Raw genomic sequence first — 23,498 nt, forward strand, 5'->3', positions numbered from 1 at the left:
TGTGGTCTCTTCTCTTTCACCCAACAAGTAGTTACAGCATACGGCTGCACCTCCCCAGGTGTAGTTCTGACAGAGGTTTCTTCCTGTTAAAAGGGAGTTCTTCCTCCCCACAGTTGCCAGGTGCTCGCTCTCTGTTCAGTCTCTAATATTGTGGGCATTTTTGGATCACATGGTAAATACACTGACCTTATTATCTGAAACTTTGGCCATGCTTAATATGATCATCCACTCCTGGACAGTTTATGTATGATAGATAATAAGGTAAAGTACAATAGGCAGCTTCATCCTGGGCATCATCCATTCTCCCTGGGGTACCCAGCTCTCTTCCCTCCTATGATGTTGGGAGGTGGGGGAGTAAAAAGTGTGATATTGCACCGCTATTCTTGTGCCAGTAGCTTGCTAGCTTTTGCAGTGTATCTGCTTAGCCTCGCGGAAGACAGGCAATGGGTGTAGGTGCAGAATCTTCCTTTTGACTGTCACTTGGATATAAAAAAATAAAAATTTGTGTAAACTTAGCAGCCCACCACAGTGTTATGACTACATGTCCCAGTGTTAAGAGAGATCAATAAACCACCAACAGTGTGTACTAAAAGAATATAGTTTTATTAAGCATTGTAGCCAAGTTGCCTTCAAGTACACCACACCAAAATCCACGAACATTCAACCAAACCCATCAGCAGTTCATTCTTTTACAATCCAAGAGTTAGGCAGAAACTCTGATCAACTTACACAGAAGGTAACCCATTTAGCTCTTGCAAGGGGGACAGGGGTAGGAGATTACACCATCTCTCCAATCACTAGTGATAGATGAAAAGCTTTGGCAGTATTAAGTGAAAACATGAAATGATGATTCTGGTGAAGAGGAATTACAAGTGTATAAATAACACTAAAGGAAATCTCCCTAATGATTACTGGTTAATGGCTAAAGTTTTGATTTAAAGGTGGAGCACGCTGCCTTTTAGCTACACAAAGGGTGAGTTTCATTTATTTGACTAAAACAGGAAACAGTAACAGAACAATATAGCATGAATACACTACTCCAAAGTGGCTAAATAACCTTTTTTTAATGCAACAGAGGTCAATATCACAAGAAGATTCCAGGTTAGAACAACTACTTTTTGGGACTTTTGTTGGTATTAGATGTTTCATTAATTTGTAATTGGGCACCGGGAAGAATGGAAGAAAAAGGACAGCATGCATAATAACTACACACTGGTTAGACTGCGAACCATGCAGAAGATTTCTATCAAAGTGGCAACACTACAGCTCTACATCTTCGAGTACAGCTCAAAACCCCAATTCAAGCTTTCTTTGTTTGCGTGTGATTCGCGAGCTGTTTCTCGAGGCGTTACTTACAGTTAAATAAGCGAAACAGCGTGGAGCTCACGTCTAGTGAGGGACAGAGCTGTTTAACCATGAACACAACTCAAAGTGGTGATGGAAGCACAAGATTATGCCTCACTTGTTTCACTGAGCGGTTACAATGACAACACAAAATCCATACCTGCAACACGGTAAGTACTAGAAGCAGGTCAAACACAGATGAACTCATATTTTCAAATTAAAGCGTCTTCAAGCAGTAACCTTCTGATTTGAAGTGACAAGGGAGTGAGTGACTCCAGGTTACCGGTGTTGGGATCTCGTGTGTTTAGAGAGAGGGATCCGAATTACATCTCGTTTCTTTGTTTGAAAAGAAAAAAGTACAATGAATGTAAGCTTTCCATATTTCCTCGTGTTCCTAACCTTGCTCCATGTTTCATCCTTCACCCTCTCTAGAAAAATAGGTTTAATCTTCTGTTGAGACAGTGACCTCTAGACCTTCATCTCTATGGCAGCCACTGTCTACATTTAGTGCATTTAAGTGAGGATTAGTATTGCACGTCTTGGAGTCACTGCTAAAGGCACTTTCAGGTTGGATGAGAGCCCCACATTCCTCTCTCTCTCCGTTCAGCTGCTCTGGCTCCTTGTCCTCCACACCGTTCTCCATGGCTAAGCTCTCACCGTGCTGTGCAGGTTTCTTTTCCTCCTGCTTGGGCTTCTTTTGGTCCTTCACTAGGTTGTTTCCAGATGTTTGAGCAGGCTTGTAAGCAGGCTTGCTCTGGTAGACAGACAGAAAAAATGACGGTGAGGGTTCTTCAAAGAAATCCTGAGAATGCAGACTTTTTTCTATTTATTGCCATTTGGACACGGTGCCTATGCAACATGTCCAAAAGGCAAAGCTCTAAACAGGTGAAGTGTAGGGATAAAATGCATGGATTACACATGGCCATCTCAAAGGTGACACTGTCTGTTACTTAAACTAGTTATGCTAGAAGAGAAAGCTCAGCAGCATGCAGTCATGTAGCTTGCCTAAAATATAGCAAAGCTCGAAAGGGAACACGATTGGCTACAGTGACTTAAAATCTTTTAGGAAAAAAGATCAAAGAACCCATTTGGTTCTTTGATCTTTAGACTCTTATAGACTAAATAGATAGAAATAACTGAGGGACATAATTTGCTTCAAAAGTGAGGTCACCCCTGTTTATTTACTGTATTTTGCCTAATGTGTTGTCAATGATGCACATTGACACTTGTGAAATGAAGCAAGCTGTTAAGTTTTGCACAGTCCAATGGCTCTAACCACGTGTAACATCTCCATATTGAGAAAGGTTTAAACACTATAAAACTGCTTTCAAATAGATTAAGCAAGTAGAGCCTGTGGTGTGATGGTCATCAGTTATAATATGATATTTTTAAAAAGCTGTAGATTTCTGAGTTTGATAGGTTAAAAAAAATCTCACCATTGTTGTTTATACTGCATTTATATAGTGCCTGTTCACATCAATGGTCATCTAAAGAAGAGCATGTAATATTAAGAGAGGGAGAGAGCCCCAGCAATCTAATGATCGCACATGGCAAAGGTGGGGAGTAGGGCTGGGCCATATCATACCGTTCACGGTAATACCGGTATAATTTTGGGCAACGAAAATGAAATATCGCGACAGAATATGAGTAAAACGCGCATGCGCAGTGCCTTTGTTTACATACGCACATGGCAGCGACGTAGAATGAGAAGAGCGAAAGCGGATTGTTAAATGAAACGGATGAACCAGAATTGGTTTGTGAAAATGCTGCAGCTTCAGTGGTGTGGAACTGGTTTAGCTTTCGCCCGTCAGACACACAACAAAGCAGTATTTTTGGTAGAGCATGTTAGCAGGCCGTCGTTATTACCATGTTGTTTGGAAAATACGGCACACTTAAAATCAATCCTTTGATTTTTCTGAAAATCGACAGAGCCCCTTATAATCCCGTGTGCCTTATGTATGAATTCTGGTTGTGTTTACTGACCTCGAAACGATTTTATGTACACGGCGCTCGAAAATCTGTCAAATGTTTCAGTACGACTTTGCTAAGCTACGAACCCACACCGCTTGATGGATTGTCGGAGCATTACGGCTATCGTAGGCAGGCGCCTCGCGGAGTGATACGTACTGTGCTTCAACATAATATTACCGTATTGTGTGTGTATAACCTCTTTTTAAGTTTTGTGGATATTAAACATGGTTATGCTGAGGATATGTCGGCCAGTTTCCACTTGGTTAAACTGTCAGCGAGGAATTTGCACTTTAAATTTTTACATAACTTTAATGCACATAAAAAACAGATGCTTGTTTAAGTGAAAATACATTGATTTATTTTTTTGCACTAATAAAGTTGTGGAGTTGTAAAGTATTTTGTCTAGTGTCAATTATATCGTCAGTTATATCGTCATCGCAAGTTTTCAAATGTATATCGTGATAAATATTTTTGGTGATATCGCCCTGCTTTAGTGGGGAGGAAGAACTCACTTTTAACAGAAAGTGGTCTCTAACAGAACTAGACCGCAGACAAACAGCCATCTGCCACGGCTGGAGAGAGAAATATAGAGGGACCGAGCGAGGTGAAGAAGATCGATTTTGGAGACAGTGGCACTGACAAAGACACAGGAGGCTAAGCTGAAGACAGCATGGAGACAAAGTTAGAGGCAAGGCTGAGATGGCTTAGACATGAACAGGGACAGTGAATGTACTGGACAAAGCAGACCTCAGAGAAGAGTTATGGATGCAATGAAGGAGGACATACAGCGCGGTGGTGTGACAGGAGCAGAATGATAAGGACAGGCTGAAGCAGGTGATTCGCTATGGCGCCCCCTAAAGGGAGCAGCCAAAAGAGAGACCAACAGCAAAACGCAAACTATAAGATAGAGAAGATATCTAAAAGAAATCAGCAGGTTTTGTGAGTACTTGGACTACATGCATAAAATTCAACACCAGAAGTGCTGAAAACAGAGTTGTGGGTCTTCAGAAGATTGTCATTTTATATCAGCATTTTTCTACTCTTTACTCAGAAAATATCAGACAGAAAATATCAGTCTCATTGTTTCTTTTAGATGATAACAGTCAAATACAGCCATTTTTATACTGGTAGAAATGATGATAGTAGATGTTAGATGCAACCAGTCAAAGACCCAGAAGGCACTGTGCACTGTAATGACCTTCATAGGTCAGAAAATGTCGGAAACATTTAGAAACACAGAAACAATGAAAATAACTTGTGTGTTTTCAATGGTGTGATACAGTAGAAGAGGATATTTAGAGCTTATTAAGGCCCACATGTTACAAAAGTCAGGACTCCATTGAAAATCATGTGCGGCACAGAAAAATGCATTTGTGGGTTGGAAGTCCTGCCAACAAACAAAAGGACTCAAGAGTTATTTAGAAGTTAATTAGCAGCAAAAGGAAGCCCAGAGACATGCAGGGAGCCTGTTTAGTTCCCTCTCATGTTCCCATGCTGAAAGCTCACACAATGGTTGTGTTCTGGTTTTGCACCGTAATTAAACAGTGGAAAAACCAACAGCTGCATCGGGAGTTTTGTGAGGTACCTTCCTGGGAAAGCAAACTACAGGCTGAGCTTCAATTTAGGAATTATTCGTATCTGGAACATGTTTCAGTAAACAGGTAAAAAAACGAAACTTGTGTCAGTGTCCAATATATATGGACCTAACTGCACAACAGTTAGTGTTTATCTGTTGTGCTGGGGATCCTGTCTGCATCGATGGAATTAGAAATCCAGAGCAGTGTTATTGTTTCTTTCATAGATAATGTTTTTTTCTGCACAGTCCCTCCAAATAAAATGAAATCATGATTGACTTACCAGGTACGTTCCCTGGCTCTTGAAGGTTCGGGCGTGGTACCGTCCTCCCCGACCAAACGTCCTTATGAGCGGTGTAGAAATCACGCCTCTTGGACGACTGCAAGAAGCAGACAGATTTCCACTGTAGATTCATTTTAATCTGCTGTTTTTTCCACATTTTGAATCTCTACATGAAAAACAAGTAGTTTTTACATGAGCTTATAGACAGGAAGGCTTAGACCATACATCAGGACCAGTCATAAAGTGTATTACAAAGAAACCTGATCGTTTTACACAAAGTTCAGATCCGAAAAGTCTAGAAAAACGTGTGAGTTCATGCATCGAGCCGTATTACTTCACTATGGGCACGATATGCTGATGTGAATGACACAGTCTCATTTTCTGCAGTTGTAAAAAGAAGAAAGTGGTGTTTTCTTAGTTTGCTCGTGTAACATAAATGATGGAAAAGTCTGTTCTCAAAGTAATATGAGCGAGACGTTCGATATCTCTGCCGTTACCCTCTGTTTGGTCCACCGACAGACACCACCTGCAGAGGGATGCCTCCTCTTCCTCGGCTGCGTCGTGTACCAGACCACTGACCCACCACAGTCCCGGCGATCTCCAGCTTCCCACCTTGTGTTTGGACTGCTTCCAATCCTTACAGAAACAGCGAGAAGTTGGCATCAAATGTTAAGACCACACTTTGTTTCTGAAGACTTGTGAGAAATGACCTTAATCTGGGCTACATGTTTTAAAGAGCAGAACTCACCGGGCACCCCCCTGCCTCTCCCTGCAGGAGGCGTCATTGGAGGCGGGTTGTAGAAATAACCAGTGGGAGGGTAGAAAGGCATCCCGTGAGGAGGCAGAGGTGGCGGTGGGGGGAAAGGAGGCAGATGAGGTGGCCGAGCAAAGTTGAGACCTTCCAGGATACTCTGACGCATCTTTTCCACCCTGGCCGCCAGCTCAGCCTGAAGAGAGAGATATCACACAAGCACTGGCTTAACATAGAGAGCTCTTTTTGTCTGTGCAGTGATCAGCCTCTTGAATCAGCAGCTATAAAATCAATATCACACTGCTGTCAGTTAAACACAGTGCCTCCCTTTAACAGCTTCATTAGATCAGCTGCAGTGCTCGCCGTCTCACAAGAAAATGTTCAGTGTCTGATTAAATCACGGTAAAATGAAACTGGCCTTTTCATGAGATCTGGGACAACAGGTGCTCAACAGTAGTTTCAACAAAACAACAGGAACAGCCTTAAAATTTTTAAGAATGCGTTAAACTAAATGTGCAGTTTTAAAGATTAATGATATGTGTGCAGACTACCTTTAATCTCAGGCATCTTCAGTCAGTTCCCTATTTTCAGGCACTCAGTAGACGACCCCCACACTCTAAAGCCGCTGTGTTGTGGTGACTGTCGAGGCCGTTTGAGTGCAGTGAACTCATCATCATGTTCAAGAAACCAGTTTGGAATTATAGGAGCTTTGTGACACTGATGCTTATGCTGCTCGAAGGAGCCATCAAAGATACGTACACTATGGTCATAAAGGGATGAACGTAGTCAGCAACAATACTCAGGTTGGCCGCGATATTTAAATGATGCTGAACATATGTCCACACACCACCACCAGCTGCCTCAACTGCTAATACAGGCAGGATGGATCCATGCTTTCATGCTGCTAACACCAAATACTGATTTTAGCATCCAAAATGTCACAACAGACATCGAGGCTCAAACCAGGCAAAAGCTGCTCAATCTTCTCATCCAATTTTTATGAGCCAGTGAAAACTGGAGCCTCAGTTTTCTGTTGTTAGCTGATAGAAGTGAACCAGTGTGGTTCTCTGTCTCTGCAGTGCATCTGCTTCGAGATTTGTGCGTTCTCCTGCAGACCTCGTCTGTGACAAGTGCTTATTGAAAACATTTCCCTTTAGCTTTTAGCCTTCTAGTCATTCTCCTCTAACCACAGACATAAATAAGGCCTTTCCATCAAGAGAACTTTTTTGGACCATTCTCCGTAAAACCTAGAGATAGTTTTCAGAAACTTCCCACACAACTAAGACCAGCCTGGAACTGATAACCGTGTCCTGTTTAAGGTCACTTAAAACAATTTTGTTTCTCATTCTGAGTAGTTACATACATCGCTACTCTTCTGAGTAGCTACTGCTTTGCTGAAGAGACCCTGCCCTCTATGGTCAGTTTAAGGAACTTCATCACCAGTGTGGAAATCACGCTTCCTTTCTCAGACACATTTCAGAGCTAATAAAATACAGCAGAATGCTTTTCTAGGCAAGATGCTGGAATATTGTTAGCTGTTCTTTGCCGTTGTTTAATAGCAGGTTGTACCCATTTTTTACACTCCTTCATTTCCAGTTGTGGTCAGACGTTTACATACACTCGTGGCATGAATGTTACAGCAATTTTAATGATTCTTTTGAACTGCTCTGTTTCCAGGGTGGAACAACTGTACAGCACACATCTTTAATGATTAAAATGCAAAGGTTTGAATTGATTATATATACAGACCTTCATAATAATATCCAGTTAAATACCCAATACCAAGTTGTACCTTATCCAGGTGCTTTTGTTACCAACAAGCTAGAACTGTATGATGTTTGATGTGTGTCCTGTTAGAACAACCAATCGTGTCCATGTTAACACAGTTTCCCAAGCGTTCTCGGGTGTGAAAGCCTCATCCTTACTCTTCTAAATGTAAAGCTGGGGACTCTATCTCGGTCTGTATCCTCTCAGTCCATGGCAACGTAACACTCACCGTGGACAGGCTTGAGCCTTGGTGGGTTGCTCCTGAAAATCCTAACCAATTTTCTCTCATCTGAGGATCACAGTTTAGGCCTTCTTCTTTGGCATAATGGTGACAACTTTAAATAACTTGTACTTACATACGACTGTTTTTTTTAACTGGCACTGAGAAACCTTTCTACAATTCTCCTTTTAGCTCTTCGCTGAGCTCCTTGGCCTTCCCCACTGTTCTGAGTACTGCTCCATCTAATGAATGCTGTCAAACAAACCCTATTTATGCTGGCTAAGAGAAACAACCTGTTGTAGTCGATCATAATCACTAACGAGAAGTTAATAGGCCTTGGCCTTCTCTCTTATTAAAACAGTGAGCAAATGTAAATATCTGAGCTTTTCTTTATATTTTTGACCCTGTGTGGATTACAGAAAATTCTAAATTGTGCACCTTTTTAAAAGTCATTAAAGCAGCTAGGCAATTATTCCACCCTGGAGAGAGAACAGTTCAAAGAAATCATTAAAGCCCCAAATTGCTCACGATGAGTTAATGCAAACCATAACTGTAAGTCTTTTAATCATTTTTACATGTAAGTAGGTCCAAATAGGAAAAGATGGCTCTTCACACACACCACAGTCAGTTGTTGGACTGAAGATGCTCAGCTGGAAAACTAGAACATATTGCCCAACTCTAATGTGAGCATGAAGGTAAATAACCAATAGCAGCACTCGGGGACGCATATACTTATCCCTCTGGGTTTGTTCAAAATCACGACCCTTTCAGTTTGTTTGAGGCCAAAAGTGTCCACCGACAGATTAGGTCTGTAAGTTTTATCATTTTTATGTTTTTTTGCCATTTTTTCTGCATAAAGCTTTTAACTAACTTTAGTTTTTTTCATAAATATAAAATAGTTATTACGTTTTACATTTTTAACCCTTTAAACACCAGTTTGTTTGTCCACTGCACTAGCTGGAAGACAACATCACATCTCACAATTTTCTATACGGTAATTGCATTGCTACTGGAATTTCTTGTATTATTAATAGTAGAGTCTGGGGCATGTAATTGATTCACATCAACATTGTTATTTTTGTGCAGGGAGAGCAAAAACATAAAAACTCCCTCTCAGCTTGTTCGTGGCCACAAATGGCCACCATAGAGCCCAGAGGGTTGATTTTTGGGCAAATGGTATTCTGTTTATATATGTTTTGAACCCCATACAGGACACAGTTTAGGGTTTGTTTTGTTCAACTGTTTGATTCCCTGAATGTCTACAGCACAGGTTTGATAGTGTAAAGTTAGCATCACTCATTAAGCTACAACAACAATATTAATGGAAAATACAGCAGGCTCAAATACACTAGAAGCATGAGAAAACCCTATCCCAACCTTGATACTGGAGCGTATTTTGCTGACGTGAGACTGGTGCGGCTGAATCTACCTGACCGTCACAGAGGTCGATGAGCTGGGCCTTCTCCCTGCTGGCCCTGACGAGTTTATTCTGAAGCAGCTTGCCATCAAAGTACATCCACGGGCAGCAGTGCTCCCAGGGAATCGGCTGCCCGCATGCGTCATTGGCGAACAGAGCCATGTCCACGCCGCTCATGAACAGAGCAGCCAGCTGGACTTCCCTAGGGTCCAGGTTGTCAATCTGTGGAAGCAAAATATGAAAAACTTCTAAAATGCTGAAATGAAAATAAAAAACTACCAACCCCTAACAGCCCTGCTGACCACTCAGATTGAAACGGGGGAACTGCAAAGCGAAGCACAGAGCGGGTGTAAGCAGCCCATTCACACTCAGCTGCTAAAACACAGCGACGGACAAGCTAATCGAGCCAAGACAGAAAGCCAACACACACAACCCAGATGTTCTGACACAGGCTGAGGGGAGCTACACACAGAGACCACAAAGAGGAAAGCGCACAGCTCGTGTGGATGGTTCAATTAAAAAGGGTCAAATCGATCCAGCTTCTCTTGAATTTATAAACCATCCACACACGTCACTGAAATCCCGCAAAGCTCTACAAATACATCTCTTAACACAAAGCTACAGCTTCAGTAACAACAAGCTCTACAAAACAGTGTTTTGCAGAGCTTGTTTTTAGGAACATGAGGAGTGTCCAGAGAAGAGAAAGAGGTGGAATACAAAGCAAGGGAACGGCTGACTGAGCAGCAGATTATAGCCGAGATATTCCCGGATGCAGTTCTCAGACGCTCCTCATATAATCAAGACTATAAAATCACCTTAAGTTCCTGCAGCTGGTCAGGTTCATAAAGTTTAGGAGAAAGTGCTTGAGCTAGGAAAGCGTCAAGTTCGTAACGACGCAAAATTCTTACTCCTGGCCAATGTAACATAAACCTGAAGCAAAACACAGAAGATTAACAGTGTTACAGAAAGCGGGAACCGATCGAGCCCGTCCTCATCAATCCTCACTCCCTTAAACTTTAGCATCGCACTGCTTCCAGCTGTCAGACTGTGGCTACTCACCGGAGCACACAACACAGCACTAAGAGGGGCGTGGGGACGTTGTCGGGGTTCAGCATGGCCGGGGTGTCAGAGCGCATGCAGGCCAGGAACGCCCTCATCCTGCGGTTCTTGTCCTCCACGGCTTTCCCCAACCACAGCTTCTTGAGGTTGGGACATGTCCACTCCCTAAAGGACAGAGCCTCCACCAGCTCTGGAGTGTGGGGAGATTTGCCTTTGTAGGCAGCCCACTCTTTAACCATGACATGTGTGTCTGCAGGAGGACAAAAAATAGTGAACGATTCGTACTTTTATAGCATGTAAAAAAAGATGTTTAAAAGCCAGCTTTATATCAGTATTAGGGCTCAATAGCTGTTATTTACACGTTGATCATGACTCAAAGGTTCCAGTCAAACCTAAAGACATAACAGGTATCAACAGTGGTCGAACGGACCGAAACCAGAATCGGGTGATTTTCACCGATCTTGGCCTAGACCGGTGACGAGTCAATCGCTCAAATCTGATTATATGCTGGTCCCTTTCATGCACAGCGGTCACTCGCACACACTCACAGCCAGATGTGGTTAGCATGTGGCTATGGCTGTAATCGAGTTCTTAACTTTGAATGAAGAAGACACAAAGCTCACCAAAGTAAACCCAAGTCAACAATACAGAATGTAAGCTAGTCTGGGCAGGCAGGTAAAAATAATATTTAGAGTTTTCCGAGGTGAGGAGTTTATTTACAGTGTTCTCTGTGACATGTGAAAGTTAGACCTCCATATTAAACAAACTAACACAACAAAGAAGCAGCACACATCATCTGCTCACCAGAAACAACCTCTGACTGACTCTATGTAGGGCGTCAATTCACAGCTAATTAGTCTAGCCGGTACCAACAGCTCAAGCCTGTAAATCTAACGTGTACATATGAAAATCTCATAACAGTCACTAAACACTCACAGATCATTAACACAGCTAAATGGGTCCCTATAAAAGAAAAATACACATTAAAAGAAACAAAAGAAAACAATTCTACAAGTAGAGCACCCTTCTGCTTGGTTTAGCGCAGTGATGTCAACAATGACCTGCATGGTGGCTCAGAACAAACAAACACAATGCCAAGTGGTCAGCGCTGTTGCCTCACAGACTCCACACAGAAAGGCCGGTCTGTCTGTGTGGAGTCTGTATGTTGTCCCCGTGTTTGTGTGGCTCCTCTCCGGCTTCCTCCCACAGTCCAAAGACATGCAGTTAGTGGGGTTAGGCTCAGTAGTGATTCTAAATTTCCCATAGGTGTGAATGTGAGTGTGAAAGGTTGTCTGTCTCTCTGCGTTAGCTCTGCGACCTGTCCAGGCTTTACCCTGCCTCTCGCCCCGTGGCAGCTGGGATAGGCTCCAGCCCCGCGCGCCCTGATGTGGATAATTGGAAGAGAATGGATGAACAATATTTATAACAATATAATACTATAATTATGACTTGTACATGCTTTGATATTAACTGCAACATAATGCTAACACAAACAAACCAAGTTTAGTATGTGAAGCTATAGCAAATACGCACATGTATGGTAGAAAAAACAACATGATGGACAGTGGTCCCTCGCTGTAACGCTGTTTTGTGGATTTTCTTTTGTGCAATTTTGCATTTTTAAAAATTCTTTTTATTTTTTTTACGGCGCATTGTGTTCTGCGTCCTGATTGGCTGTACAGTACTGAATGCGTTCAGCTTGTCAAATTTACATAAATCTTCGATCCTAGCAGTGTGACTCTGAAGTGCTGCACTGTATGTTTCTAAGTTTTCTCCACAACAAACACAACAATGTCAACGAAACGTTTTGCACCGTCAAAGGCAGCTGCAGTAGCACCCAGAAGGCAGAGGAAGATGCTAACCATCGCACAGAAAGTTGGATTTCTGGACATGCTAAAGGAAGGTAAAGTTACCATAATTTTCAGATTATAAGGCGCATTGAGCGAAACAAAACAGTCGGATAAGTCAAACTTTACTCAGCTCATTCTTCTTGCTTCCTCTACTTCCGTACCATTGATTCGTTTATGTTGAATTCTCTGGCAGCTGCTCTGTTCCCATGTTCTGGACCTCAAACAGGGTTTGATCCTTGGTTTCATTCTATAATACTGGACTGATTCTTCTACAAAGGTTTGAACTTTGAGAGTTTAAACAAGAGAGAAAAGTGTGAAAATGTTCATGCCTGTCTGAGAAAAGTGTATAAAGTGTGTAGTGACGGGTTTTACAGCCTTAAAACATCTATAATAATTGTAAAAAATAAAGCTGGCTACTTCGCAGATTTCACCTGTCGCTGGTTATTTTTGGAACACGACTCCCACAATAAACGAAGGACCTCTGTAGTGTGGAAAATGAACTTGTAATGAAATTATAAAAGTGTGACAGCTGCTCACCCACTTTGTCACAGAGAACTACCACAAAATGGTTTGTAGCAACAAACTTAACAAGACACTTGAATCACTTTCATGCAGCTGACGTTGGATATTCTAAACAAGCTGACCAAGTAAAAGTGTCTGAAGTTGTTTGGAGCTCAGAGCCAGCAGCCTCGGTTTGAACAGTCAGAAAATCTGTTATGAGTTATAGTTCTCAGAAAAAAAATCCAAATCAGAATTAAGAATTGTCCGACACAGTTGCTACTGATGCACCTGTAGATAACAAACTAATGCAACAAAAGAGCTCTCCTTATGGACTACACATACTAGAGTAGCTTTGCATGGTTCAGTTCAAAATACTCTGTCTGATACCAGCACAACCCCACGCATGCCCACACTCAATAGTTGTGGATGAACAAAAAACGTTTCCCCCGTGTGTCCCACAGCAGTTTTGCTCCTTTTGAGCTCCTAAGAGGAATTCTGTGTGCAACCCATACTGTTTGTCTACAAAAACACTCACTGGCCCATGTCTGCCCAACAACAGTTTTACCTCTCAAGGTCCCAGTGACTATTTTCTAAGGGCCCTGGCTGCTGTGGCCCCAAGTGGGCACACCCGCTTGGGGCCTGTGTGGGTTTGCCTTGTGCACACAGCCCCAGTGAGCCCGCACGGGCATGTTTGTTGGGACATTTCACACCAGCCTCATTATTTGAAACTTGAAACCAGTACCCCTAAGAAAGAAAAAACAGTGGAAGTGTAGAGCCCTGCTCTCAGTCTTGCTTTAATCTCAAAATCCCCGCCCGTGAGTTTTCACTACAGTGTTAAACAGACATAAAGGAGCTGTTTGATCATAACTCACACTCAGGGAGGCAGTTCTTCCTCATGGCGAGTCTCTCAGCCTTCTTTCTGGCCTCTGACAGGCTGAAGAGCACTCCGTAAACATACTGACGGATAGGTCGAAACAGTTGCACTGCTGAAGGCAGGTCTTTGTTGGCTTCATCTTCAATGGTGACAGACAGCTTAATCTCTCCCTGTAAAGGCACACTGTTAGATCAGTGCTGGACAGTGACAAAGGCTGCTCAACACAGGCACTTCACATTCTACCAACATGCAGAGTTTGTATATGCCAAATACAACACGTCAAAGATAAAAGCAGTCTAGATGACCTTAGTGAGGACGTGGTAGACGTAGGGGTACATCAGGCCCTTCTTGTGTCTGTGCTCGGCAACCCGCAGGACCTCGGGGGCCGCGGCAGGGAGAGGTGGGATGGTAATGTCCATATGGTTCCTGGTGGGCATGGAGAGCAGGGAGGGGATTTGTGCATTCGAGCCTTGGAGATCTCCATCCTGTGACCCCAGGTTCACAGCAGAGGTCCCACACAGGTCAGTCTGAGGACACAAGGGGGTGTGGGGATGTTCAATCAAGTCTATTGTCAGATTCCCCATCAACCAATATGTAGTACTGGTCAAGCTAGACTCACTTTCGCCCCTTCACCTCTCTCTGGTGTGTTGGAAGCGTGAGCAGCATGTCCATTTTTGTGCCATTCTTCAGTGTGCTTGCTCACGTGACTAGAACAGGGAAGCAGGTTTGTTGCATTTACAGGCAAGTGCTCAGCATTACTGTCTCTTACAGCAATCAGCCACAAGTCAAATAAACTGCCATTCACAATGACTAGAATCGTTTTGGCACAACATCATACTAAGAAACCTTTGACCCTTTACTTTGTCACGTACTACCTGCCTACGCATCATTTCCAACAAAGCGTAGCGGTTCTTGATCTTGGAACCAGTCCAGGGAGGAAACCTGAGCTGGTGACAAAGTCATGGCAGTCAAAGGCTCAGTGATATGTGCAAAAGGGAGGCTTATGTGTTCTGATCACATGAAAAAGCTACTGTGTCAAAAACTTGAAATGTGTCTGTTTACTGCAGTTTGTGGCTATTTAACCACAGACCCGACAGAGTGCCCAGAGTCCACTGGCAAAAGAACCCACAATCGACACATCGATGTCAGAACAGGACTGAGCGACCGAACAATCTGCTCTGGGCTGATGAATAATACTTCAATCGTGTTGTGTTTCTCTGATGGCAGCAGGATTGTTTATAGGAAGAAAGAGCGAGCCAGCCGAGACCATCCACCGCTCTGTGGATTATTCTGCTGTGGAATCTTTTGCTTCCATCTATAAAGGTCACAAAACCCAAACATGAGGTCACTCTAACCCCAACTGTATCCCTGACCTTCTAACCCTAAGCCCATTTGCGGATCCAGATGACACCCAGACTGGTAGAGCAGGTTCTTCAAAAGCTGCAAACCAACTCTACCCTGGCTGCTGCTGGTGTCTGTCTTAATGTGATAGCTGTCACCGATGCATGCTCTTTCTATGCTGGGCTCACGCTGCTGTTCTACTGAATTTCTACATATTCACATAAAAGAGCCAAAAGCTGCCAAAAGCAAATTTACTGTATTTCTAGGCCAGGTCCATTGGTCCTGACTGAATAAAGCACAAACTACCTTACAGCTACCTTCACCTTTGTCCTCTCCCACTGCTGCTGATCTCAAACAGTCAGTGTAGCCGCTGATGAATCGGCACACCATCAGTGAGGACATGCTGAGCTCTACTCACTTGGCAGTTGTGCCAGAGCTCTCATCGTTCTCTAAGGAAGACGACGTGGAGGAGGCATTGAAGAAAGGAGCCTCTATGTGATTGGGGCTGCCGGCTTGCCTGGGGTTAATGGGAGAGGATCTCTCATAGAGGGGAGTGTGCCTCCCTTCAGGAGAAATGCTGCTGAAGCTCTTTTGCTCTGGGAGAGCTTTCTCAACCGAGTCCACAGACTGGCTGCCCTCCACCACAGCGTCTGTGTGCGAGTGCTGGACCTGAAGGCAGGGGAGAGACAGAAGCATCAGGAAAGCTGAGGCAGCTGGAGCACGTTGCCGTGGTACTGGCTGGATTTCTTACCCCGTGTTTGTCAGGCTGCGGCGCCTGTGGAATGGCGAGTAGTTCAGGAGATGGCACTGCGGCTGGCACCCCCGTGTGTTTCGGTCTAACTGTGAAACAAACACAAAACCTCTAGTTCATATGAAAAGTAACTTCTACACTTACAAACGCAGATATTTTCTGTGCTTCATCACATTCACACTGAAATTTGTTAGTGGTTACTAAGTGGCAAAGAACCGTGTAGGAGCAGTACTGCATTTGAAGAGCTTCAAATAGAACCGAACACAGAGCCAAAGAAAATGCACCTGAGCAGGTGGACTGCAGGCCGTCTTATTCTGAGAAGCTCTTTCACTGTTAAAATGATCAAATTTAGTCCAGTGAGTTTTGATACGTGTATCTGAATATGAGTAACAGACTGTATAAAAAGATGGAAAACACTCCTTTATATTTGTTCAGTGCGTTTGACCTGCTGCTTCGGTCAGCAGTGACATGTCCAATCAACTCAGTTTAGTTTTATGTTTTTTAACCTCTAAACTTTGAACTCTTTGTGTTAAACTCCCCATAAATAACATTTACAGTTTATACTTTTCAACGTTATCTACTGTACATCCCCCACACAGCAGCGAGTCTCCGAACAGACAGAACCCAAAAGTAGTTTAATGGAAACTTTAAAAAAAGTATCATCTCCGAGACGATTTTGATGTAAACTCAAGTTAAAGCAGAAACTCTGCACGTTAATGTCATGAATGATATATTAAAGTGTTGAGTCTCAGCGCCGCGTCTCGACGGATCAGTGCTGCTGACCCGAACTCCAGAGTTTTCAGTTTATGGTGAGATGAGGCGAAAACCCACCCAACTGTAGAGGTAAATGTTGGGGCTGGTTGGCCACTGAGTAGTACTCCACTGCCTTCTTGAAGCGGAAGATTTTGTCATCAGTGCAAGACTAAAAGAAAAAAATGAGAGAACAGAGTATTTCTGTCTAAAATAAAAAAATCTCCAAATTCACTTTCAAACAAGCAAATTCTTTATTCCTCTTATCCTGATTTTGACCACGTTCTACTAAAACATGCAGTAAAAATAATATACATAGCTTAGGTAACTCAAATGGAATCAATCACTGCACGCTCAATAATGTGTTTAGACCACTTCATCATCTTCCCATTTTCTGAGCATCCCGCTGGATCCTCTGCGACTACATATTCATCGCCACAGCTCAGAGCTCACTCTGATCCCTTATGTGTTGGTGTCACCAAAATAAAGGAGTAAAGGACAGAAACTGGCCATACAACTAGATTTAATACCAAACTGAAGCCATAATGAAGAGAGACCACCTGTCAGAACCTGTTTCATAATCAATTTTCCCAAAGCTTTCTATTGTTTGTGGTGTAGTGTATGCTAAAGGAGGCACGCGCATGCAGTCTACCTGCACATCTGGCAGATCAGCTGATTTTATTTAGAGCACGGACGTTCTGCATCTTTAATCAACAGGACTACATCTGAAAACTGTCAAATCACTTTAGCTGGCTCTAGCTCCATGACCCATTCACGGCTGTTTTTTCTTGCTCAGTCAATTCAAAGTCACAAAGAATCACTTCAACATGATGTGAACTGGATTTATTAAAGGATGATCAGGATCGACTGTGACTGCCTGAAAATCAGAGGGATTTTTAGCTCACTGATGGGATTAAATGTCGTCATTTGGAGCTTCACAATAAATCGAATCTGTTTCACTAGAGTGTCGTGTTTCATAACCACATATAAGCAAAACTTGATGAACACAGGTTCAGTCCCACATGCTTTCAAATTAGTGTTTGTGGAGCAGTTTCACTGATCCATCATCAATTGGTAGAAAACAGAAGAATGATATTTCTGCCTGGCGGTTCGAGGTTAATGTGACTGCACTGGGAGAACTGCTCATTTATCTCATCTATATCATTTCTTTCCCCCCCCCCGAGCACTGGCTGTGTATGAAGAAGGGCGAACTACATGAGGACGGATTTTAAACATATGAAATTGCCACTGCTACCCTTCAGCTTCCAAGCAGATACACCTACGGTAGGAATGTCAAAATCCTGCGTTATTGCATTCACAAGATTTTCAGAAAAGGTGAGTAACAGAACTATAGCTCTGAGGCGAAAATAAGGCAAATGCAGTGTCAAGCATACTGTTTTAGCTGGTCCAACCACTTACTGTGAAGCTAAATCATTTGAATCTGTAAATATCTCACTGTTTGCATTACCAAGGGTAGAGGGGATGACAGGGTGGAGCAAAACATTCAAACTTTGTTCAAAGGGCTTTTGGAAAGTTCATACCTGTGAATTCTTGAAGATGTCCTTGCCAATGGTCTCCAGGTCAGTGATGTCGGGGATGCTGCGGACATAGTCGGCCACGGCCTTGATTACAACATCACAGGGAGGAAGCACGAGCTGATGGGCACGCACCTGTGAAAGACAGATTGTCCTGAACGCAGCCAAAGCTTATATAACCCTTCACTGCATAAGAGGGAAGGTTACGAATCAATAAGCACAAATGATTTAAGTCAAAAGTAAAAGTGTCTTCTTCCTCTGTAAGTAAAGTGTATCTGAGAAGGATTCAGGCTCAGGGGTGTCTGCTGGTTTGTGAACATGTTCGGATGTGTCTGCAGTATGTCCACATCAAACTGAAATGTCGACTACTGTAACACTCGTGCACAAAAAGCTTAGATTGTGCTTCGTGTTGTGAATCATTCCACTGTAACAGTGTCAAGTGAACTTTGTTCATTAGACTCTCTGGTGCCACGACAATGAACTCACTTAAGCTGGAATTAATGAAAGTGAGGCTGCTTACATTTATGCGGCAAACAAAGAACTTTGCATGTTATCTTTTATCATGTGCACATCCACACACATCCAAGTGAACTCGCCCATCCGCAGCACCACAAACAGAATCTGAGTCTTGTGCTGTCAACTTGAGAGCATTTTGACAGCTTCATCACTACATGAAAGAGAAGACTGCTATTTTGAGCAAAGAGGTTTTGTCCGTGTCAAACTGTGCATGGACTGAAGATCTCCAATCCTGCAAAACATGGCTCTGAAACACTCTGTGGGATCTGGACGGTCATACAGACACCATCAGAATCAATACAACAAGCTTTGTGACAGAACAGATATGAAACCCATTAAGCACATGCCTGTTTTGAATGTGAATGCTCTGGACCCGGGTATGCAGATTATGAGGTTTATCCGAGGTCATATACGCGAAACGCTGTTTACACGGAAAACAGATGTTTGGGTTCTACGTGTCCTGTGTACATAATAAATACTAGTATCCTGGTAACTGTGTGATGTTAGTTTAGGCAGGTGTGATATGTTGAGAAACACAAACAAATAGGTAGATGTACCTATAACTATTACCTGAGGGCAGCTGCTGAAACTTGCTGGTACTGATACCAGGATAGCATCATAAAAGGGAGCCTAAGTGTGCTTTTCCTTATGACAGCAGTGATGTTAAACAAGGCGAGTGGCTGTGGCTCAGGTGACAGAGCGGGTTGATCACTTGGGCAAGACAGTGAACCCAGAATTGCCTCTGGTGTGAGTGTAAGTGCTAGATATGTATGAATGCGTGTATGACTGGGTTAATGAGACTTGTAGTAGAAGTTTTAGTTAATTTACCGTTAAACATAAAGGTCAGTGTATGTGCAATAATCTGAGAGCCAAACGCTCAAATTAAAGCCGACTTACAGGGACGGAGGCTGGACCTGGAGTCCCGTTACCAAATCCAGGTTTAATAAAACCAAAAAAGAACGATTAAAGTTTTTAAATACTCTGATTATGTTTACATGTGCTAACGAAACAACTACATACTTCAAAAACTTTATCATAACCAGGACACGAGTCCATGCAAACACATCTACTGGTCTGAAGTGGGGGTGTGCTCAAATGGGTGATGTCACATAGACACGAGTACCAGTAAGACGAACTAATAACTGGTGATTAAAATTTGGTCACAGGTGTGACTAGGAGGATGAATGGTTGTCTGTGTGCTGAGCAACGCCCATACAGGAAACACTTCACTCATCTTGAATCGCTCTGAAGCTGACAGCTGGTCACCTGCAGACATTCCAGGGTCCAGTTGCCTAGGTAACGCCTCTATTTTCTACCAGGTCATATGTCAATCAATGAGATCCTGCGCTGTTGCTGGTAGCTACTTCAGTCTAGGCCTCGCTGGCGCTTGCTACCATATGTTTGAATGCAAAACATGCGCACTTTTCCTTCCCATCAGTCAAGGATGTGCACTGCACGAGCAAACAAATGACCAGTAACCATAATATTTAAGCACAAGGCCGACAGCTCTCGCAGCTCTCAGAGAAAGTCCTTACCTTCAAAGATGCTAAGGGATGCTCTGGACCAAGTAAGCTCCAGTGAAAGGCAGCCAAGTCTTCATCAGGCAGTAAGTGATTCCCTGTTAAAAAGAAAACGTGTATCCGTCAGCCTCACCGGGACAAATACTTCCACTAACATTACTTGCTCAAACTACAACACTAACCTAAAAGCGATGCAAAAATGACAAAACGATTGGGGCTGAGATCGAGCTGCCGTGCCACTTCGTGCATCAGGTACTGGCTGGTGGTGAGGTTTTTGCCGTTGCGGCTCAGTTTGAGGATGTGGGCGTTGAAGTAGTATGGGATATTGCTCAGGGCGTAATCCGAGTCGTAAGCCACCAGACCATGGAAGCCACTCTTCCTGCATAAGGCTATCACTTCCAGGTGGTGGTCTTCCACACTCTGGACAACCTGAGGAGAGCCACAGACAGGAATTGAGCTAACGCCTCAAAACAAACCTCCTTACAGACACCAGTGTGCTAAAGCACTCGAAGAATACGCACAGGAAGAAAACTACAGTCGAGGAGCACACTCGTGTGAGCTGTTGGTGAGTGAGCCTTGTTCATAAGTCCCGTATAAGTTTTCACACTGGAGTTCAGTTTTTATTATTTCACTGTTATCATCCTGTGGGCAGACCGAAAATTACAATACGAAACACAACTTGATTACTTTTTGTCATGTTACAGCCTTGTAATAAACGTGTACCAGTAGGACTGGAGTCTTCTGTCTGTATTCACTGTTACAGCAGAATCACTGTAACCACAACACTTTCACGTTCACTTTGCTGCCTGCTTTGTGGTCACGCTTGAACAGGCTACTAAAAGAAAGATCCTGTGTATGCCATCTTTATTAGGATTAGTACAAATATATAAACAGTTCAGCCATATTGTCAACACATCACTATCATTGCTCTGAAGAGCCACAGAACATGTTTCTGACCTCAATGACCTGCAGGTCTGTGCCTCAGGTAAAATTAGGGCTTTATTTTTGGTGTGTGTCTTAAAAAGAACACACACTACAAGTCTTAAATGTAAGTGTGAAGTTGTGGCGTACTGCATTAATTTACCAGATTCCAACAAATCGAGCAGCTGTGTGATGGGACTCACAGCTGAGGTGGAGGCAGAGACGCTGTCAGAACTTTCTACTTTATCTCATCAGCTCATCGTTTTATTAACTGAGCAGAAAGTATCTTTACAGTTAGTAGTTTGTTTGTTTTGAGATCATTTAAACCTCAGCCATGAAGTTACGTTCTTCCAGTGAAACAGGGACTTGTTCGTTTATGCCAAACCTGTCTGGACATCTTTTTTCCCCCACTCTGTTTACTTCTGTCAGATGGGAGGACAGACAGTGATCGCTGACAGAGGGGGGCCAGCATCTGACTCAGACCAGCAACCTGTTGGATACTAGTCAACCACCGCAGTTGCCCACCCTCGCACAGCAGGTTAGAACTTGTCTAAGTGTGGGAACAGCATCGTATCGTGGGTCAGGATGCTGTGGTGACAAGGTGGGCAGCTAGCAGGCTAACTCGGGCTGTGTCCACAGCTCAACAGGCAGACACTGCCGGGCCGAGTTTCCACTCACCCCGACGCGGAACTTGAGGAGAGCAAGTCGGATGCAGTGGGCCATACACACGGGAGGCAGGAACCAGACTTTGGGCGGTGGGGTGCCTTTATTCTGGACGTGGCTGATGATCTGCTGAGCGGTCTGCCTCTCGTTCACCTGCCGCTTGACCCACTCGTGAAGACGGCCTTTCTCCAGGGCGCCATTGAAGCACACCAGGAGCTCAATGTTCCCGTTGAAGCAGGCCTGGGAGAGGGCGGCCAAGTAGCCCAGCATGTGGTTCCACTGGCCCCCGCAGACCCAGTCGGTGTAGAAGCCCCCGTAGAGTCGATGGAGGCAGTTCTCGGCGTCCACCAGCAACCTAAGCGGACTCTGAGGGGGTTTCTGCCGGCCACCTCCAACCAAACTCCCCCGGGCCAACCTCTGGAGGTCCACCGGCACCACAGCGCTGGGACAGTGCTTCTCAATATACTCCAGGAAACCTTGCACACCCATGTCGAGCTTCTCTTAGAAAAGACGGAAACTTAAAAGTGACGGTAAAGAAAGCTGGCTATCATAGGAAAATAAACCGGGGGAGGTTGCAGTGCGCCTCTCCCCCAGTGTGACTGACTGCTAGCTGGAGATATTACCGGAGTTGCTGTAATTACAAATGAAATCAAACACGCCTGCTATTTAAATGTGTCCGCTTTCCGGTGAGTTGTTGTTGTTTGTTGTGTTTATTAATTTGGTTCATGGCTTCAAGATGCCATGTGTCGCTTCACGAAGCCATGACCGCGATCCTTAGTCTGTACCGGAGGAGAGCGAGAGGGAAAGCACGTGACGATATGACGCACAGGCACGTAGGCTCGAGAGGCCCACGTGAGAAGCAAGAGAGTACACTGTCGGTGCTTCGCTGTTTGTTTGTTGTTGTTGTTGTTATTGTTTGCCTGAATTAAAAAATAAAATAAAATCAGAAAATTAAAGACCTTTTATACAGAGACTGTATATGAAACATGACTACCGTTAGCTCTGTAGTTTTGTGATCAGATTTGGTCACGAAGTGAAAAATATGGATGTGGAAGGTAGTTCTGTTTTATTTAAAAAAAAAAGAAAAAAGATGCGATATCAATCCAAATATATTGATGGCTGTTTTATTTCATGACTCTGTGGCTGTTGCTCCAGACTGCAGTTTGTCTGTTTCATTATCTTGTGACTTTAGCGTAGAGATAGATGTTATGTTAAGGTTACCGCTCCAGTTTGTAGATGAGTGTGGCTATTATTTTCTTTTTTTTAGTATAAAAGCTAGAAGCAGTGAGATTGGGAATCAAAATTTCACATTTTTAAAACCTACTGCTGAAGTAGGTTTTAACCTACTGCAGAAGTAAGTACTTCTGTCCCAGAAGCTAGCCTTGAGAACTGTCTGGCAAAGGTTGGATGTGAACTATCTTGGCAAGTTTGACTCTTTGGGTGTAAAAGCGTTCCTTCCTGATTTGTGGAGTTGGCGATCGAAGGTGCAAAGTTGAGTCTGTACAATGTGCAAAAAATAGTGTTCTTAATAGCAGTTTGGTAGTTTTCTATCTGCTACATGGAAACGTGTTAGAAGTAACAACCGATCTAAAAATGACAGCTATTTCGACATTGTGAAGCTCGCACACAAGAATTTCACTCGCATGTGCTGTACCAATGTACCTGCACATGTGATGTGACAATAAAAATCAGAATCAGAAAGGGGTTTATTGCCAAATGTTGAGCAGGTTTACAACATTAGGAAATTGCTGCGGTGCTTCAGTGCAAACATAGTGTCATAAATAGCACTTAAATAGTGTCATAAATAGCACTTAAATAGACATGAAAAAATAAAAGTAGGAATAAGAATTAAAAGTGCTACGTAGAAAAGTGATTTGATTTGATTCAGAG

At 43.4% G+C, this 23,498-nt stretch overlaps 1 protein-coding gene across 1 annotated transcript; it reads right to left on the minus strand.

The window, feature by feature from the left end:
- Positions 1–582: 582 nt before the first annotated feature.
- Positions 583–22,488, minus strand: LOC102295924 (constitutive coactivator of PPAR-gamma-like protein 1 homolog). The gene is made up of 17 exons (XM_005938568.3): positions 21,624–22,488; positions 20,207–20,453; positions 20,040–20,122; positions 17,995–18,123; positions 16,535–16,625; positions 15,704–15,792; positions 15,371–15,621; positions 14,231–14,318; positions 13,917–14,138; positions 13,610–13,781; positions 10,387–10,636; positions 10,143–10,257; positions 9,340–9,549; positions 5,921–6,119; positions 5,670–5,808; positions 5,173–5,269; positions 583–2,098 (listed from the first exon to the last, which is right to left on the minus strand). Exons 1-17 carry the CDS (start codon positions 22,095–22,097, stop codon positions 1,787–1,789), a joined length of 3,168 nt encoding a protein of 1,055 aa, XP_005938630.1. The 5' UTR covers positions 22,098–22,488; the 3' UTR covers positions 583–1,786.
- Positions 22,489–23,498: the final 1,010 nt, after the last annotated feature.

The sequence above is a fragment of the Haplochromis burtoni genome, unplaced genomic scaffold, assembly GCF_018398535.1.
Source record: "Haplochromis burtoni strain Fernald_Lab_line unplaced genomic scaffold, NCSU_Asbu1 Contig_221, whole genome shotgun sequence".
Lineage (NCBI taxonomy): Eukaryota > Metazoa > Chordata > Actinopteri > Cichliformes > Cichlidae > Haplochromis > Haplochromis burtoni.

What these genes read in the sequence shown, in the direction of transcription:
- LOC102295924 (XM_005938568.3), bottom strand. Translation starts at nt 22,097, where the DNA reads ATGGGTGTGCAAGGTTTCCTGGAGTATATTGAGAAGCACTGTCCCAGC. An exon ending in ACATCTTCAAGAATTCACAG is followed by an intron (nt 16,626 to 17,994) that starts GTATGAACTTTC and finishes TTTTTCTTTTAG; the next exon opens with TCTTGCACTGATGACAAAAT. An exon ending in TCTACCACGTCCTCACTAAG is followed by an intron (nt 13,782 to 13,916) that starts GTCATCTAGACT and finishes GTGCCTTTACAG; the next exon opens with GGAGAGATTAAGCTGTCTGT.